The sequence below is a fragment of the Bufo bufo genome, chromosome 4, assembly GCF_905171765.1.
Source record: "Bufo bufo chromosome 4, aBufBuf1.1, whole genome shotgun sequence".
NCBI lineage: Eukaryota > Metazoa > Chordata > Amphibia > Anura > Bufonidae > Bufo > Bufo bufo.
In genome coordinates, this window is record NC_053392.1 from 474,384,719 (window position 1) to 474,405,102 (window position 20,384).

Sequence of the window (20,384 nt, forward strand, 5' to 3'; positions counted from 1 at the left end):
GCGTGATCAATGACTGTGGTGATCACCCCATATAGACTCCCTGATCACCCCCCTGTCATTGATCACCCCCCTGTCATTGATCACACCCCTGTAAAGCTCCATTCAGATGTCCGCATGATTTTTACGGATCCACTGATAGATGGATCGGATCCACAAAACGCATACGGACATCTGAATGGAGCCTTACAGGGGCGTGATCAATGACTGTGGTGATCACCCCATATAGACTCCCTGATCACCCCCCTGTCATTGATTACCCCCCTGTAAGATCCATTCAGATGTCCGCATGATTTTTACGGATCCACTGATAGATGGATCGGATCCGCAAAACGCATACGGACGTCTGAATAAAGCCTTACAGGGGCGTGATCAATGACTGTGGTGATCACCCCATATAGACTCCCTGATCACCCCCCTGTCATTGATTACCCCCCTGTCATTGATCACACCCCTGTAAAGCTCCATTCAGATGTCCGCATGATTTTTACGGATCCACTGATAGATGGATCGGATCCGCAAAACGCATACGGACGTCTGAATAAAGCCTTACAGGGGCGTGATCAATGACTGTGGTGATCACCCCATATAGACTCCCTGATCACCCCCCTGTCATTGATTACCCCCCCTGTCATTGATCACCCCCCCTGTCATTGATCACCCCCCCTGTCAGGCTGCATTCAGATGTTCGTATGATTTTTACGGATCCACGGATACATGGATCGGATCCGCAAAACACATACGGACATCTGAATGGAGCCTTATAGGGGGGTGATCAATGACAGGGGGGTGATCACCCCATATAGACTCCCTGATCACCCCCCTGTCATTGATCACCCCCCTGTCATTGATCACCCCTCTGTAAGGCTCCATTCAGACATTTTTTTGGCCCAAGTTAGCGGAAATTATTTTTTTTTTCTTACAAAGTCTCATATTCCACTAACTTGTGTCAAAAAATAAAATCTCACATGAACTCACCATACCCCTCACGGAATCCAAATGCGTAAAAATTTTTAGACATTTATATTCCAGACTTCTTCTCACGCTTTAGGGCCCCTAGAATGCCAGGGCAGTATAAATACCCCACATGTGACCCCATTTCGGAAAGAAGACACCCCCAGATATTCCGTGAGGGGCATATTGAGTCCATGAAAGATTGAAATTTTTGTCCCAAGTTAGCGGAAAGGGAGACTTTGTGAGAAAAAAAAATAAAAAATCAATTTCCGCTAACTTGTGCCAAAAAAAAAAAAATTCTATGAACTCGCCATGCCCCTCAATGAATACCTTGGGGTGTCTTCTTTCCAAAATGGAGTCACATGTGGGGTATTTATACTGCCCTGGCATTCTAGGGGCCCTAAAGCGTGAGAAGAAGTCTGGGATCCAAATGTCTAAAAATGCCCTCATAAAAGGAATGTGGGCCCCTTTGCGCATCTAGGCTGCAAAAAAGTGTCACACATCTGGTATCTCCGTGCTCAGGAGAAGTTGGGGAATGTGTTTTGGGGTGTCATTTTACATATACCCATGCTGGGTGAGAGAAATATCTTGGCAAAAGACAACTTTTCCCATTTTTTTATACAAAGTTGGCATTTGACCAAGATATTTATCTCACCCAGCATGGGTATATGTAAAATGACACCCCAAAACACATTCCCCAACTTCTCCTAAATACGGCGATACCACATGTGTGGCACTTTTTTGCAGCCTAGGTGGGCAAAGGGGCCCACATTCCAAAGAGCACCTTTCGGATTTCACAGGTCATTTACCTACTTACAACACATTAGGGCCCCTGGAAAATGCCAGGGCAGTATAACTACCCCACAAGTGACCCCATTTTGGAAAGAAGACACCCCAAGGTACTCCCTGAGGGGCATGGCAAGTTCCTAGAATTTTTTATTTTTTGTCACAAGTTAGTGGAAAATGATGATTTTTTTTTTTTTTTTTTTTTCCTTACAAAGTCTCATATTCCACTAACTTGTGACAAAAAATAAAAACTTCCATGAACTCACTATGCCCATCAGCGAATACCTTGGGGTGTCTTCTTTCCAAAATGGGGTCACTTGTGGGGTAGTTATACTGACCTGGCATTCTAGGGGCCCAAATGTGTGGTAAGGAGTTTGAAATCAAATTCATTAAAAAATGACCAGTGAAATCCGAAAGGTGCTCTTTGGAATATGGGCCCCTTTGCCCACCTAGGCTGCAAAAAAGTGTCACACATGTGGTATCTCCGTATTCAGGAGAAGTTGGGGAATGTGTTTTGGGGTGTCATTTTACATATACCCATGCTGGGTGAGATAAATATCTTGGTCAAATGCCAACTTTGTATAAAAAAATGGGAAAAGTTGTCTTTTGCCAAGATATTTCTCTCACCCAGCATGGGTATATGTAAAATGACACCCCAAAACACATTCCCCAACTTCTCCTGAATACGGAGATACCACATGTGTGGCACTTTTTTGCAACCTAGGTGGGCAAAGGGGCCCACATTCCAAAGAGCACCTTTCGGATTTCACTGGTCATGTTTTACAGAATTTGATTTCAAACTCCTTACCACACATTTGAGCCCCTAGAATGCCAGGGCAGTATAACTACCCCACAAGTGACCCTATTTTGGAAAGAAGACACCCCAAGGTATTCGCTGATGGGCATAGTGAGTTCATGGAAGTTTTAATTTTTGTCACAAGTTAGTGGAATATGAGACTTTTTAAGAAAAAATAAAAATAAAAAAAAAATCTTTTTTCCGCTAACTTGTGACAAAAAATAAAAAGTTCTATGAACTCACTATGCCCATCAGTGAATACCTTAGGGTGTCTACTTTCCGAAATGGGGTCATTTGTGGGGTGTTTGTACTGTCTTGCCATTGTAGAACCTCAGGAAACATGACAGGTGCTCAGAAAGTCAGAGCTGCTTAAAAAAGCGGAAATTCACATTTTTGTACCATAGTTTGTAAACGCTATAACTTTTACCCAAACCATTTTTTTTTACCCAAAATTTTTTTTTTTATCAAAGACATGTAGAACAATAAATTTAGAGCAAAATTTATATATGGATCTCGTTTTTTTTGCAAAATTTTACAACTGAAAGTGAAAAATGTCATTTTTTTGCAAAAAAATCATTAAATTTCGATTTATAACAAAAAAAGTAAAAATGTCAGCAGCTATGAAATACCACCAAATGAAAGCTCTATTAGTGAGAAGAAAAGGAGGTAAAATTCATTTGGGTGGTAAGTTGCATGACCGAGCAATAAACGGTAAAAGTAGTGTAGGTCAGAAGTGTAAAAAGTGGCCTGGTCTTTCAGGGTGTTTAAGCACTGGGGGCTGAGGTGGTTAATTGACCCAGTCAATCTGGCAGCATCTTGTATTGAAAAGCTCCAGCTGATATTGATGAGTCCTGAATATTCATGAGCTCCTGACTCTCCCCGCCCACCTGCTGCTGAATGACAGTTTTTTTCCATATGAATCAGCAGCAGGTGGGCAGGGGAGTGGCTATAGCTCTGAATTAAATATACGCTGGACTCAATGACATCACGCTGGACTCAAATCAGCTCATTAGCATGTGGCATGCGGCATCTTTGTGTGTATATTATGAGGTAACCATTTGTCACACCAGTAAGTGAATACATCTAAGGTACTTTTTAGTAGTTAATGATTGTATATAATTAGTTAGATTAGAATCAAATATCCACATGACAGGTTCCCTTTAAGCTGCATTCTTATCAGCAAGATAAGGATTGAGCTTTAATGAGCGTTTATAAGGTCTGAGAGCAGAGATAAGGAGCCTGTCAGCTCCATGTTTGATGAAATTGAGAGAAAATTCTGATCCTGCTAATAGAGCATCTCAGCTATGTACAGAGAAAAGGACTCCATATTTTTAATAAAGACCAAATGAAAAAATATGTTTTTTAGCTCATTATGAATACAATGCACTAACTAAAAAATTTATAAAGGTGTACATAGCATTTAAATATCTTTACAAGAAAACTATTTATTTGTATCCTCATATTAATGTAGATATAACAAGTGACTGCTTACTTTAACTTGGATTCAACTTCTTGTAGCCTCTCTTTTAGTTCTTGGTTTTCCTGAATGATTCCCTGCATTGCCAATTTTGCTCTACTTTTAGAATTTGCCAGTAAACCTGACTCTTCTTCTGTCTCCTGTAACCTTGCTCTTAGAGAGGTGATCAGAGAAGACTGTCGTGCATTGTTTTCCCTGTAGTTTTCCACTTCAGCCTTTAGCTCTTGCAGACATACCTCCTTGGAGGAAAGTTTAGACCGAAGCTCCAGCAGCTAAATAAATTAATACAAATATTTAGAAAGACATTACATTGCTAAGGACACTACAGTTGAAAAGGGTTGTCCCGTCTGGACACTTATGGCGTATCGACAGGATATGACATAAATGTTCGATAGATGTAGGTCCCACTATCTCAAGAACGGCACAATTGCTTGCCACCAGATATGTATAAGACGCTGCGCATTCATAGCTTTCTCCAGTGTATATGCTATAAATGTCCTAATGGGAATAACCCTTTAATATAACAATGGCCAAAGATACAAAAAGGTCAGGTTACATGTAGAAGTAATGTCGAAGGATCAGGAAGAATTTTTAACTGGAGAGGATTTGTAACAATAATTACTTTGTGTAAATACACAAACCAATCAATGATAAAGAATAAAAACATCATTAGTAAAAATACATTACCAAGATCATTTATGTGAAACCACTGAATTTACATGTAGTACATGTAAATACTTGTGCTCCAACCTGTCTTAGAGTACTCCATGTACGGATGCAATGGAAATGTTAAACTGTACTATAGTTGTAATGATGTAAACAATTATGGTTGTGAAAAATGTTGCGAGGGTTATAACTGACTGTTGGTGTAAGAAAACTGTAACATGTATGTGAACCTAGGGAGGGAGTTAGCATAGCCTCTTAAGGGAATTCTGTTCCCAGTTTTATCTTGACCTATCTGAGGGCAGCATAAATCGGTGACACTGAGCAAAACAATTGGTCACCCTTCTAAACTGCCATTTTAATAAAATCTGTACGGAGCACCTCCAGTGTCCACTCCATACAGTGCACACACTCCAGAGTCCTCCTTTTCATGAGCTCCTGGCTCTTCCTGCATTCCTGGCAGGTGGCATGGAAAGCCAGGAACTCATAAATAGCATGTGCACTGTAATGCACTGACTGAAATACTCAGCTTGAGTTGGAGAAGCTCAATACAGATTTTAAGTAAAAGACTGGGTCAATTCAAGAAAGTGCCCCAGCATTTTGTTGAGGGTATCTGTCACCAGTTTGTGCAGCCCACTGATAAAACAGTACAAAACTGGTAACATATTCCCTTTAATATTTCAAATGGTGGCGCAAGATAACACTTGTAGCTAGGGGTCCTGGGTTTGAATCTGAAGAGGGAGCAACACCTGCATGGAGTTTGTATGTTCTCCCTGTGTTTGCATGGGTTTCCTCCAGGTCTCCTGTTTCCTCCCACACTCCAACATGCTACAAGGTTAATTTGAAATTTAGATTGTGAGTTCCAATGGGGACAGGGTTATCAGGGTTAGATTAAACAGTGCATTTTTACATCTCATCCAAGAACATTTCAATTTAGGTGCTTAGCTGTCCTTCAGAGAGAACAAATTCACAGATGTAAACAGTCATTGGCCTACAAGTTGCAGATTTGTCATCATTTTTTAAAGTGTATAAGAATAGAGATTCTAACAATCCCCCCACTCAGTCCATTACAAGCTGAGAACTGAAAGTCCTAGACAAAATTGTAATAACTAACTTCATGGATTCCCAATGTTTAGCATCTATTTGTGCCATTAAAGAAGACCTGTAACATGACATGTCTGTTTTAGTAACTACAGTACTTGTATCCCCCATGTAATAACAATTCTGGAGCTTCTATTCTTATGATTCTAAGTTGTGTTATACTTTATTTATCCTGCTAGAAGTTATGAATTAATTACTAGCAGTTTGCAATGAAGGTCCAGATAGGTGTTACCAGTTGGGGTAACCACAGGTAGAACTGATTTTACACCCACTAATTGGTAAAAGTCATCTGGACATTCATTGCAAACTGCTAGTAATTCATTCATAAATTCTAGCAAGAATAATAAAGGAATAACACAACATAGAGTCATAAGAATAGATGCTCCAGAATAGTTATTAAATGGGGATGCAAGCAGTTGCTAAAACAGACATGGCAGGAGAGTCTTCAGGTCTTCTTTAAGGTCTACACATAAAGCTAAGGGCTGGCTTGATAAAATATCAAGAAGATGAATGTTCAGTAGACAGTATGCTAGTATCTCATTAGGAAAGTAAAAGAACACTTCATATTTCCAGGTCAAAGACTCTGTTTAATTTCATACATAAATTTACTGTATTGTGAAAATTGTTTAAAAATGTAGATTACAATAAAGGCAATTAACTGTGATCTACTTTTTAGCATGCAGTATACATATATATGTATACCCTGAAGATTTGGCTGTTTGAATGCTTAGAAAAAAAAAGGAGAAGATGCAATGTTGTAGCCAACGCTGGGCAATAAATACCTTTGTAGTCTGACCCCTGTCCCTCCCCAATTACAGATAAACTGCCTGGGGCCCATTACCAAATTGTTGAGATGTTTGTTAATCACTAGCACTCAAGGAATTCCCTCCGCTTAGAAAACAGGAGAAAAAGGCTTTCGCTATATGTAGATGACTGAATATATTTCTGCTGCTAATCTCCATGTTTTTTAACCCTAGTTGATCTGTTTGTGTGGACATAAAACTTTTTTTTTTTTATCAAGCTTTTTATCAATTTTTTTATGCAGTGGATCAATGAAAGATGGACATAACGCAAATGCCTCTGTGTTCTGTCCTTGGTTTTCACTGACTCCTATATACAGAATTGTTGGCCTAATGAAAAGTTTGTACAGTATATGCACTCAATAATTGGTCAGGGCTTCTTTTGCATGAATTACTGCATCAATGCGGCGTGGCAGGAAGGCAATCAGCCTGTAGCACTGCTGAGGTGTTATGGAAGCCCAGGTTGCTTTGATAGCAATCTTCAGCTCATCTGCATTGTTGGGTCTGGTGTCTCTGTTATCTTCCTCTTGACAATAAGGCCTCATGAACATGAACGTGTGCCGGCCATTCCGTGTATTGGGGACCACACTCCGCAGTGCTTCCGTGCCTCTATTCCGCACCACTCATTCTGTATTGCGGACCCATTCAAGTAAATGGGTCTGCATCCATGATACGGTGTCCACATGGCCGGTGCCCGTAAATTGCGGACCTGCTGTTTGCGGGCACAGCCGGGCAACGGCCGAGTGCATGAGGCCATGTACATAAATTCTCTATGGGGTTTATTTCAGGTGAGTTTGCTGGCCAAACAAGCATAGTGATATTGTGGTTATTAAACCAGGTATTGCTACTTTGCGCAGCAGGGGCAAATGCCAAGTCCTGCGGGAAAATGAAATCAGCATCTCCATAAAGCTTTTCAGCAGAGGGAAGCATGAAGTGCTCTAAAATTTCCTGGTAGACTGCTTTTCTGACTTTCGCCTTGATATAACACAGGGGGCCAACACCAGCAGATGACATGTCTCCCCAAAATATCACTGATTGTGGAAACTTCACACTGGACCTCAAGCAACTTAGATTTTGTGCCTCTCCATTCTTCTTTCAGACTCTGGGGCCTTAATTTCCAAATAAAATGCTAAATTTGCTTTCATCTGAAAACAGGACTTTGGACCACTGAGCAACAGTCCAGTCCTTTTTCTCCTTAGCCCCAGTTCTGATGTTGTCTCTGGATCATGAGTGGCTTGACACAAGGAATGCGACAGTTTTAACACATGTCCTGGATACATATGTGTGGTGGCTTCTGAAGCACTGATGCTGACCACGGTCCACTCCTTGTGAATATGCTCAAAATTCGTGAATGGCTTTTTTTTGACAATCCTTTCAAGACTGCTGTTACCCCTGTTGCTTGTGCACCCTTTTCTACCTCACGTTTTCTTTCAACTGAACTTTCCATTAATATGCTTGGATACAGCACTCTGTAAACAGCCGGCTTCTTTAGCAATGACCTTTTGTGGCTTACCCTCCTTTTGGAGAATGTCAATGACTGTCTTCTGGACAACTGTCAAGTTAGCAGTCTCCCCCATGATTGTAAACCAGATTATTAACCTACTGAACCAGACTGAGGGGTCATTTAACGTTTTTTTGTGTTGATTAACTGATTTTAGTGTGATATCATGAGTCTACAATATTGAACTTTTTCACAATATTCTAATTTTCCGAGATACTATTTAGCATACTATTACTACCAAATACTTTTGGGATTCTATTAGCTGTAAGCCATAATCATTAACATTAAAATAAATGTGTGTAATGATTCTATATAAAAATTGAATTTCACTCTTTGAAATGAATTACTGAAATAAATTAACTTTTTGATGATATTCAGTGAATCATCACATTTTCTTCTTATTTTTTCTTTAATGTCAGCACTAATGGGGATGGGGGGAAGGTGGGGAATTAGAACTGGTCACAACTGGGGCCATAATATATGTATGAGGCACAACTGGGAGCTAATATCTGTACTGGGGCACAACTTGAAAGCTATTATAACTGGGGGGGCGTGGCCTGAGAGCGCATGGAGTAGGTCGCACCGCACTGAGCTCCTGCAGATATCCTGACTTTAGAGTGGTAGCAACCCCCTAAATCGCTGATCCTTCCTTATCTGGTGGTTGAGAGACGACAGGAGGGTGCTGTGGTAAATTTCTGAGCGCCGACATGCCGAGGAAGTCCGGTAAAAGGCCGCGATCCGACAGGCCAGAGGTGAGCCGGCATGGCGCCGAGGAAGAAGAGGGGCCGGCCTTACAGCCCAAGCTGAGCCAGACTGCGGCCGCAAAGCTGAGCAGGTTTGCTCGCACGGATAGCGATGTGGGAGACTGGGCCGAGGGAAAGGAGATGGACGCTCATACCTCCTCTGGACAGGAGGATGGATCCACCGATGGGGAGGCCCTAGATGCAGTGAATTAGCCACCATTAACCCCTGCACGGCCGGCAAAAGATGCGGTAGGCCCTAAAGCTGTGGTTGATGCAGAGCCTACTTTAAAAGATATCATGGCCGCTGTGGCCAGTTGTAACAGCACACTGAAGGTGCTTACAGTGCAAGTTGGCAGCCTGAGGTCGGACGTGTCTTTAATTAGGCATGACCTACACAAAATTTCAGAACGCACCTCTGAATTGGAGAAGAGGGTGTCCACCATTGAGGACGTTATTCAGCCTTTGCAAATGGCAGCAAAAACAACTGCTAAAGATATAGCTGCTTTATACGCCAAAACAGATGATCTGGAGAACAGGTCCAGAAGGAATAACCTGCGGATTGTGGGTATGCCAGAGAAGACGGAGGGGGATAATGCCACCGAATTTGTGGAAAAATGGTTGCATCAACTATTTCATGAAAAAGGTCTATCTTCCTTATATGCGGTGGAGCGGGCGCACAGAGTCCCCATGCGGCCGCTTCCGCCTGGCAGACCTCCCCGTCCCATACTGGCGAAGATCCTGCATTTTAAAGACCGGGACACTATCCTGCGGCAATCAAGGGACAATGAGGAGATGGTCCTGAATGGGGTTAAAGTGTCCATATTTTCGGATTATTCCAACGAAGCGCAGCGGAGGCGAAGTAGATTTATGGATATAAAGAAAAGGCTGAGAGCTCTACAAGTCCAGCACGCTATGCTGTTTCCTGCTAAACTGCGTGTGGTGGCATTGGGATCCACCAGATTTTTTGAAGATCCGGAGGAGGCGGCGCAGTGGCTGGACGTCCACGAGCGACAATTGAGAAGTGGAGCCCTGGACACTTGAAGGAGGCAGGTATATGTTTTCATTTGTTCACTTTATATATGCATTTGCACTCTAGGATTGCTTTAAATGTTGCACCAGTTAAGGAGTGTATTATGTAATGCTACCACATGGTAGTTCCTGAGGAGGGAGCAGGCGGTAAAGAAAGTAAAGTGTATTTCTCAGATGTGGGGAGGATTCTCTACCTGAGGAAATGTGTTATAAACTGTTATGTTTATTGTAGGTTGGGGGGCAGGTTGCTCTCGGATTGCCCTGTTTTAATGTGTGAAGTGGATACTGAGGGGACAGTGATCCCAAGTTACAGTAACCTGACTATGAGAGGGAGGGAGGGGGGTGGGGGGGCAGGGAGAAGGTTGGGGGGAAGGGTTAAGGTCTTGAACTATGAGCAAATGTTGTCTGAGTGGGCTGTGAGATTCAAATATGGTTTGAAGTTTTACCATGTCACAGGTGATTAGAGTCTTAAGTTGGAATGTGAGAGGGATGGCGGATGCACGGAAAAGGCAGTGCATTTTTCAATACTTGGGGCGGTTTCAGCCGGCTATATGTTGCCTTCAGGAAACGCATTTGACTGGAGAAAATTTACACTGGATGAGTAAAAATTGGGTGATCCATGCGTTACATTCAACTCATTCCTCTCATTCTAGAGGTGTAAGTATGATTGTGCATAGTAGTATTAGGTATGAACATATGCAGGATTGTGTGGATGCTGAGGGTAGATATGTGTGTGTTGTGTGTAAGGTGGATGGAATACAGGTGGTGCTGGTATCTGTGTATGTGCCTCCACCGTTTGCTTCCCCATTAATAAGAGAGATCATGGGCTTTGTGGCGGACTTCCCTGGGTTGCCGTGGCTATTGGTAGGGGACTTCAATTGCACGTTGAATGACTCCCTAGATAGATGCCGGGTGGAAGGAGCAGGTGGTTCACCGGGGAGTGCGGCTCTCAGGAATATTTTGGGTGAAGTAGGAGTACAGGATGTATGGAGATTGCGTAACCCAGATAAGCGTGAATTCTCGTGTAGATCAGCCACGCACCATTCGCTATCGCGTATAGATTTGGCCCTTGTTAACGACATAATGCTACCATTGGTTAAGGATGTCGTTTATCATCCTCGGTCGTTGTCGGACCATTCTCTGGTGCAGATTTACTTGTGCCTGGGGGTGCTCAGACAGGGACCGAGGCTGTGGAAGTGTAATTCTCATTGGCTGAATGTGTTGGGTGACCTGTCTGGGATTTCTCTGGAAATTAAGGAATTTTTTGATATCAATACAGGGTCGGCTTCGATACCAGGTGTATGGGACGCCATGAAAGCATTCCTGAGGGGAGTTTTGATGAAAGAAATTAACAAGCATAAATCCAGATCCAGGGAGGCGGATGTTAAGGCGCATGTACTAGTGGCTGAGGCTGAGAGAGAGTTTAGTAGATCCCCCACCACAGTTAGTAGTGAGGCGCTGGCGGTAGCTCAGGAGCAGCTGAGATGTCATTTAGTCCAGGCCGCAGATAGAAAGAGAAGCTTTTATCGTCAGAGATCTTTTGATGAAGGAGAGAAGGTGGGTCATTTGTTGTCGGTGGTCTCGCAGGCCCAGAGGGGCTCCTCTTGCATTCAGGAACTGATAGATGACATGGGGAACAGTAGCCAGGACACAAAAGGAATATTAGATATTCTAAAAAGCTTTTATGTATCTCTATATACTTCCACTGGATCTAGTTCTGATGAGGCTCTGAATGATTTCCTAGGGGAGGCACAGTTATCGGTGCTGTCAGAAGAGGATAGAGAAAGGCTGGAGGAGCCGATTACACTTGAGGAACTGGAAGCTGCACTTGGGGACATGGCAAGTGGTAAGGCGCCTGGAGCTGATGGTCTCCCAGTAGAGGTATACAAAAAGCTGCAGGGGATATTACTCCCTGAATTACTTAAGGTGTTTGAGCACTTATTGGAGGCAGGTTCGTTACCACATTCGATGCAGGAAGCTATAATTGTGGTTATACCTAAACCTGGAAAGGATCCTAAAATACCGGATTCCTACAGGCCAATTTCACTTCTCACGGCTGATGTTAAGCTCCTGGCGAAGGTGTTGGCGAACAGGCTGTCCAAGGTGATTCTGACCATAGTACACCCGGATCAGACGGGGTTTATGCCAGGGAAATCGACGGCTATTAATCTTCGTAGGCTGTACACTAGTTTAAATATTCCAGCGGATAACAGTGGAGACAGGGCCTTGCTTGCGCTTGACGCCGCTAAGGCGTTTGACAGTGTGGAATGGAGGTATTTGTGGGGGGTCCTGAGAACTATGGGCTTTGGTGAGCGGTTCATTCAGTGGGTACAGGTCCTGTATTCTAGTCCTAAGGCGAGAATTAGAGCTAATGGAGGGTTGTCAGATTGTTTCCCCCTTGCCAGGGGCTCCAGGCAGGGATGCCCATTGTCGCCCTTATTGTTTGCTCTTGCAATAGAGCCGCTTGCGGCGCATATTCGCTTATCAACAAGTATAGAGGGGTTTAGATACGGCGGGCTGCACAATAAAGTGGCTATGTACGCTGATGACACTCTACTTTTCATGGGCGATACTGGTGCGTCCCTGGATGCGGCCATGGCATTGATTGACAGATTTGGTAGCTTTTCTGGACTTCGGATAAATTGGCAAAAATCCTCTTTGATGCCAATTGATGGGCAGGCCCTGGCAGGCAGACAAGTAGATAGTTTGGTGCCCTGGGTGGATAAATTTAAATATCTGGGATTGCATATAACACCGAGGCTATCGGATTTTGAAGAACTTAATCTGTCCCCATTGCTGGCTACTTTTAGGCTTAAAGTGAGGTCATGGTGTAGACTCTTTCTTTCGGTGGTAGGTAGAGTTAACCTTTTAAAAATGGTTATGATGCCCCAGTTGCTATATGTACTGAATAATGCTCCCGTATGGATCCCTCTGGATGGATTCAAGAAAATTCACTCTATATTTAGAGATCTTACTTGGAAGTATAGGCAGGCTAGGATCAAACTGGAGTCATTACAGTACTCTAAGTCGGAAGGGGGCCTAGCTGTCCCTAACGCATGGATTTATTTTTTGGCTTCCCAATGTCAGCATTTTAAGGGATGGATTGATCTGCAAGCACCGGACATGACTGGGCAGATATTGCAACATTGGCTGGGCAGTCGTGACCTCATGGGCATTCTGGAAGGCTCAGGAATGCATGCAGGGAGGGAAAAACTCCCTCTTATTGAACTTATGAAAAAAGTTTGGGCAAAAGTGAAGCAGCTAAGAGGAGTGGGTGGTATTAGTGAACTTTCTCCTATTGGAAAGAACCACTTGTTGCCAGAACTATTTGCCATACCAGGACTTAGGAACTGGGAAACTTATGGAGTGACGAGAATTGGCCAATTAATTAAGGACAAGATATGTAAGTCATTTCAAAACCTGCAGCAGGAATTTAATATCCCTAGGGAGTGGTTCTATAAATATCTTCAAATAAGGCATGCCCTTGAGGTCACGTTGCGGAAAGGATGTGAGATAGCTCAAATGGAGGTGGTTCATAAGCTTGTTCTTCCGACAGGTGGGGGAAAAAGAGGGTTAATATCACAGGTGTACGCTCTTTTACTGGAAAAATTCTTAGAGGGGTATCCGCTTTCAAGAATGAAAAAATGGGAGGCTGACGTGGGAGATATGTCTAAGGATAAGTGGGAAGATATATTGGAAGGAGTCCCCAAGGTGTCCTTGAGTGAACAGGGCAAACTGTCCCAACTATTTATCATACATAGAGTGTACAAAACACCGGTGTTCCTGAAAAAGATAGGAGTGAAAAGTGATGACAAGTGTCCAAAGTGTATGGAAGATGGTGCAGACTTGTTGCATATGCTGTGGTCTTGTCCAGTAGTTGGTAATTATTGGGAGGATGTTAGGAATATGATTAATAGCAAACTGACATTGAAAATTCAAAAAGATCCTAAGGTGTGTATTCTGGGGTATGTGTCTGAGATTGGAGGGACTGAAACGGTTAAGGTAGCTGTGGGGAGATTGCTATATGTGGCCAGGAAGCTGATTGCTATGAGGTAGATCCAGGGAAGTCCGCCTACACTGAGTGAGTTTGAACGGAAGGTGCATGACATGCTGATACTTGAAAAAGGGGTGTATGTGAAGAGAGGGTGTCCTCAGAAGTTTGACAAAATGTGGAGTGAATGGTTATCTCATACTCATGTGGTTATATAGGCTCGTGATGGTCAAGACCAGTTGTTAGGGTAGGGGGGGGTTAGGGCAGGGTGAGGGGGGGAGGGATGTTGGGAAGGTTAAGATATTGGTAATTCTATGTCTAAAATATTTGTTTTAGCATGTGTACACGCAATGTATAGGTACGTGATAAAACTGTGTGTTGGTATCTCTATGATTACTGTTGTTCACTGATTCCACAAGGTGGATAGGGTAAAGAAAGGAAAATACAACGTATTGTTTTATGTTATACTATATATTTATTGTTCAATAAAAACGATTTGATTTAAAAAAAGGAAAGCTATTATAACTACTGGGAGGCACTAAGGTGGCCATTATCTATACTGGGGGCCATTATAACTATAGGGGCACAAAGGAGTACATAATTTATACTGGGAGCACTATGGGGCGCATAATATATATACTGAGGGCACTGAAGGAGTTGGGTGTCTACCTGAATGAAAATCATCAGTTTTCGATGGCTGTTTTTCACAGCTGTTAAAAAAAAAGCATACAAAACGGCCTTTAAAAATGGACAGACGGTCAAAAAATGGATGAACGAATGGTTAAAAAATGGACTTGAAAAACCGACAGTGTGTTCCTTTTTAACTGCCATGTGAATGCAGCCTTACAATTTGCATGACTGCTGCACAGGCTACTATGTAAAGTCCACACAGTGAGACCCTCTGTTGATGTATAGAACATTTGAATAGGAAATAGGGAGAAAGATGATATTTTGTTTTATCTGCTCAAAACATATCTTCTCACATAAAAGGTGTCCAAATTTGTGCATAAGACTGGGGGGAAAGGGGGAGGTCATTTATCAAACTGGTATAAAGTAGAACTGGCTTAGTTGCCCATAGCAACCAATCAGATTCCACCTTTTATTTTTGACAGCTCCATTGGAAAATGAAAGGTGGAATCTGATTGGTTGCTATGGACAACTAAGCCCGTGTAAAATTCTGAAATCAGAGTACTGCCTAAGGAAGGACTTAAGATTTTTGTGATTTTCTTCCTATACCCCCTTTAATAAAGGCAGTTTACAATAAATAAAAAAAATATACAGTAATTTAGCATGGAAACATTTACCTCTGATTGCGCAGTTTCATATTTTACATGAAGAGCCGCCAGTTCACTGTGAGAATTCTCCGCAACCATTCTATAATGATTCGTTTGCTCCCGTGTGATAGGTACATCCATAAATTGTGGATCAGAGTAGGAAGACTGGCAAAGAAAAAATACCAGTTAATGTCGTTTACTTGTGCAGCACATTTCTTTTTTTTGCAACAATACTGAATCACAGTAAATTTATCTGCACCTTTTTGCGTTTTCCTTGCTGTTTTTGAGCAGGTTTTTTATATAAAGCAGCTTTTGGTGTGAAAGTGTGAATAAAGTATGCCAAGTCACTATCAGCTATTGAAGTGAATGGTAGCAGCGCTGCAGTAACTAGCTCCGTCCACTACCCACAATGGACAAAAGCTGTAGTTCCTGCCCCAAAATCCGCTGCCGGAGCTATGGCAGAACATATGGTTGGCAGATGTGCGGAGTGTCAGCAAAGGTATCTGTGCATGGAAGAAATCTGTTAAAGAGGTTGTCTCTTCTTGCCATTTCCACAATGAGCTGGGAACAAGTGACGGCCCCAGGTGACTGGGCGTACTAGAACAGCCGAGCGGGCAGGAGTGCCTATCGTTAAGACATTCCTGTGTACCTTTAGCTTTAGGGTGACTCAGTGGTTAGCACTGTGCCTTGCAGCGCTGGGGTCCTAGGTTCGAATACGACCACGGACAACATCTGCATGGAGTTTGTGTGGGTTTCCTCCCACACTCCAAAGACATACTGATAGGAACCTTAGATTGTGAGCCCCATTGGGGACAGCTGGATGTTAATGTCTGTAAAGTGCTGCGGAATATAGTAGCGCGATGTAAGTGCATGAAATAAATAATATTAGAGACTGTTAGGCCTCTTTCACACGGGCGAGATTTCTGCGCGCGTGCAATGCGTGAGGTGAACGCATTGCACCCGCACTGAATCCTGACCCATTCAATTCTATGGGGCTGTGCACATGAGCGGTGATTTTCACGCATCACTTGTGCGTTGCGTGAAAATCGCAGCATGCTCTATTTTGTGCGTTTTTCACGCAACGCAGGCCCCATAGAAGTGAATGGGGCTGTGTGAAAATCGCAAGCATCCGCAAGCAAGTGCGGATGCGGTGCGATTTTCCACGTATGGTTGCTGGGTGACGATCAGAATGGGGACCCGATCTTTATTATTTTCCCTTATAACATGGTTATAAGGGAAAATAATAGCATTCTCAATACAGAATGCTTAGTAAAATGTGGATTGAGGGATTAAAAATTTGAAAAAATGAACTCCTCCTCTTGATCGCGTAGTTGCCGATCTTTTCTTACTTCTTTAATCATGAGCTGCCGGCTAAAGGACCTGTGGTGACGTCACATCACATGGTCCAATCACATGATCCATCATCGTGGTGATGGACCATGTGATTGGACCATGTGATGAGCTCAGTGACGTCACCACAGGTCCTGAAGAAAGAGCAGAGACTGGCAGCTATGGAGGAGGGGAGTTAATTATAATTTTTTTTTTAACCCTCAATTGACCTTCTACTAAGCATTCTGTATTAAAGAATGCTATTATTTTCCCTTATAACCATGTTATAAGGGAAAATAATAAAATCTACACTACAACTAACCCAAACCCGAACTTCATTGAAGAAGTTCGGGTCTGGGTACCACATTCAGTTTTTTCTCACGCGCGCGCAAAATTGATCCACGCAACGCAATCGCAGTCAAAACTGACTGAACTTGTGTGCTCACTCGCACGATTTCCCCGCCACGCACATGCATCCTATCTGGCCCCAATCCGTAACGCCCGTGTGAAGGAGGCCTTAAGCCTCATTCACACGTCAGTGTTTCACGGACGTGTGCTGTACGTGTTCTCCACGGACAGCACACGTCCCCATTCATTTCAATGTGTGTATTCACACATCAGTGTTTTAGCACGGTCCGTGGGTCTGTTTTTTTAGCACAGATGCATACTCTATTTTGTCCACCTGCCACGGATCCATCACGTCCATTATAGTCAATGAGTCCGTGAAAACCACGGATGCAACACGGATGCCATCTGTGTTGCATCCGTGTTTCACGGTTCATTAAGAAGAGATTCTTTGAAAATTATTTTTCAGCTGTTGAGTGTCAGTGAAACACGGATGGCTCACAGACAGCAAAAAACTGACCCACGGACCCAACACAGATCTGTCACGGGAGAAAACACAGATTCAACGCGGTCCGTGTTACCACTGATCCAAAACTGACACGGACGTCTGCATGTAGCCTTAGAGTGCTAGAGAATTCTTCATCTTCTAAGTACTGTAGCAGTTCTTCTTCACACTCCAGCAGGTTTTTCCTGAATGTCTTCTCTGGATTCAGTTTACCACCTGTTTTCAAAAGCCTTCCAGAATCTGTATACAGTGCTTTGACCCCTTTTGCACTTGCCTACTTTCAGCATTAAGGAGGACCTGTCACCACTAATGACATGTCTTATATAGTTACGATTAGTGTTCCACATTAAAGGAAATGTGTCATCAGAAAATGACCTGCTGTTTAAATCACTTTTTTATGTTTAACATATTTTTTATAATTTTTGAAGATGTTATTTTTAATTTTCCATGTCACTATGTAAACTAAAACAAAAAATCTTGCAGTTTTTGCACTGGCCACTATGTCTAATAATTGGCGCCACTTCTTGGTTTGTACAGATTACTTTACGGGAGTTAACGCAAATCCTGCCTGTAATGATATCACCTTGTGTATAGATAAGACAATAGGTGATTGTCAGAGCTTATCTATTCTTTCCTTGTACAATGACCTCTGCACAGGTCACAGAGCATGTCTAGAATACTCTCCCATATAAGTCAATAAGTCCATTGTGTCTATGGCCCATGGGACTGCCATAAAGCAATGTTTTTAATGCTTTATAAATGCTGTTAAGAACAACTCAGCCAAGAGGGCCGCCCCCATAATTATGTTTAGGACATAAAATAAAAAAATCTATAATCAGAAAATAAAAACAGATTTGAAAAAAGCAGATGTGCTACTATCTGGTTTTAACTGGCAGATACAATTTTTGGTGACACATTTCCTTTAAATGACCATTCAGCTATTCCTATGAATCTATTCATTCCTCTCCTCTAATGTGGGAACAAGTGACGGCCCCAGGTGACCGAGCGTACTGGAACAGCCGAGCGTGCCAGTGTTCTAACAGAAATCCTTACTTCGTGAAAATACCTTACCCCTCGTGACTTCCTGCAAGCGCAGTACCACAGCACGGGTAAGATAAAATTACCTGGAGCGCTGACTCACGGACACCGTGCGTGCGCCGTCAGGGGTAAGGAAATCTGACTGTCTTTTCTCCTTATCCTCACACAGCGCACGCACAGGATTTTGCTCCTAGCACTATCAGCCATCTGGGGAGTGGGTTGTGGGTGCAGCATATTGGGGGGCATAGCCCTATACCTAACCCTAAACCTAAACCATAACCCTTGTGAGGGTAAGGAGATTTCACAATCCGCGCGTGCGCAGTGTGAGGGTAACGAGAAAAGAACATTAGATCTCCTTACCCCTGATGGTGCACGTGCGGTGTCAGTGAGTCAGCGATCCATGTAATTTTATCTTACCCGTGCCGTGGTAGTGCGCTTGCGCTGAGGCGCACACCCCCGGAAGTCACGAGGGGTAAGGTATTTTCACGAAGTAAGGATTTTTGTTAGAACACCGGCTTGCCACTGTTTCCGTAACATTAATTGTAATTACGCATACAGCACAGCAGAGCAAGCTACGCTGCTTCCATAAGTCCTGGAGGGAAGGAGATATGGGAGATGCCTGAGAGAACACATTGTACATTATGTAAATGGTAAATATGTTTTACCTTTATTTATAAAAAAATCCAAAAGTTAATGACAGATAGTGATACCTCATAATATACTTATTAATTAACATTCACCATATGTCTACTTTATGTTGGCATCATTTTAGTAATGTACCGTAATTTTAGTTTTTTTAAACGTTAGAAGATTTTGAATTTTAGAAGCATTTTTTTTACATTTAAAAAAAAAAATCAAAAATCAATTATTTAAGGACCAGTTCAGTTCTGAAGTCATTTTGAGGAGCTCACAAAATATTAACTACTTAGAAATGACGCCATTTTAGAAACTACACTCCTCAAACTATTCAAAACTGGTTTTAGAAATCCTTTAAGTACTCCACAGGAAATAAAGCAAAATAGAGGTGACATTTCCAAATTATTATTTTAATTTTTTTTGCAGATTTTCCATTTTTTTCTGTAACACATCAAGGTTTAACAACAAAACAAACCTCAATATTTATTACCCTGATCCTGCAGTTTGCAGAAACACCCCATATGTGGTTGTAAACTGCTGTATGGGCATGCGGCAGGGCTCAGAAAGCGCCATATGATTTTTGGAGGGCAGATTTTGCTGGAATGGTCTTTGGGCATCATGTTGCATTTGAAGAAACCCTGAGGTACCCCCACAGTGAAAACTCCCCAAAAAGTAACCACAGTTTGTAAATTACACCACGCAAGGAATTTTTAAGGGGTTTAGTGAGCACTTGACCCAACAGGCGTTTCATAGAATTTATAATACTTGGCTGTGGAAATGAAAAATTATATATTTTTTACAAGAAAATAGTGCTTTAGGCCCAAACTTTCTTTTTTACAAAAGATAATAGGAGAATATCGCCCCAAAATTTGCTACCCATTTTCTCCTGAATACAGTAACACCCCAATTGTAAACTGTTATTTAGGGATATGCCAGGGCTCAGAAGAGATGGAGCAGCATCTGGATTTTCTAACATGGAATTTTCTGTCATGGTTTTTAAGAGCTATAATTTTTTTATTTTTTTGTTTACTGAGCTGTGTAAGGGCTTCTTTTTGTGGCACAATTTTGGGGTACATTTGACTTTCTGGTCACTTTTTATCTTATTTTTTGGTAGGTGAACTCACAAAAAAAAGCGGTTTAGTGTCATTTTTCTATATTTTTTTTACACAGTTCACTTGATGTGGTAGATGATCTACCACATCAAGTGAACTGTGTAAAAAAAAGATCTGGCCATTGCGGAAACAACAATACCAAATATGTCTATTTTTTTTTTACTTTTTTTTTTACGTTTTACACAAAAAGAACATTTTTAGAAAAAAAAAGCATGTTTTTGTGTTGCCATTTTCTTACAGCCATATTTTTTACATTTTTCTGACAATGGTGTTGTGTAAGGGGTTGTTTTTTGCGGGATGAGGTGAC

The 20,384-nt window shown here is 42.2% G+C and overlaps 1 protein-coding gene across 1 annotated transcript in view; it reads right to left on the minus strand.

Moving 5' to 3' along the window:
- The window catches only part of CCDC170 (coiled-coil domain containing 170), a 111,710-nt gene that overhangs the window by 63,927 nt on the left and 27,399 nt on the right, over positions 1-20,384 (minus strand). The window contains exons 4-5 of the mRNA XM_040427349.1: positions 15,143-15,277; positions 4,026-4,282 (exon numbers count right to left, since the gene is read on the minus strand). Of these exons, the coding sequence (XP_040283283.1) occupies positions 4,026-4,282; positions 15,143-15,277 (392 nt within the window). The remainder of the gene's footprint in view (positions 1-4,025; positions 4,283-15,142; positions 15,278-20,384) is intronic.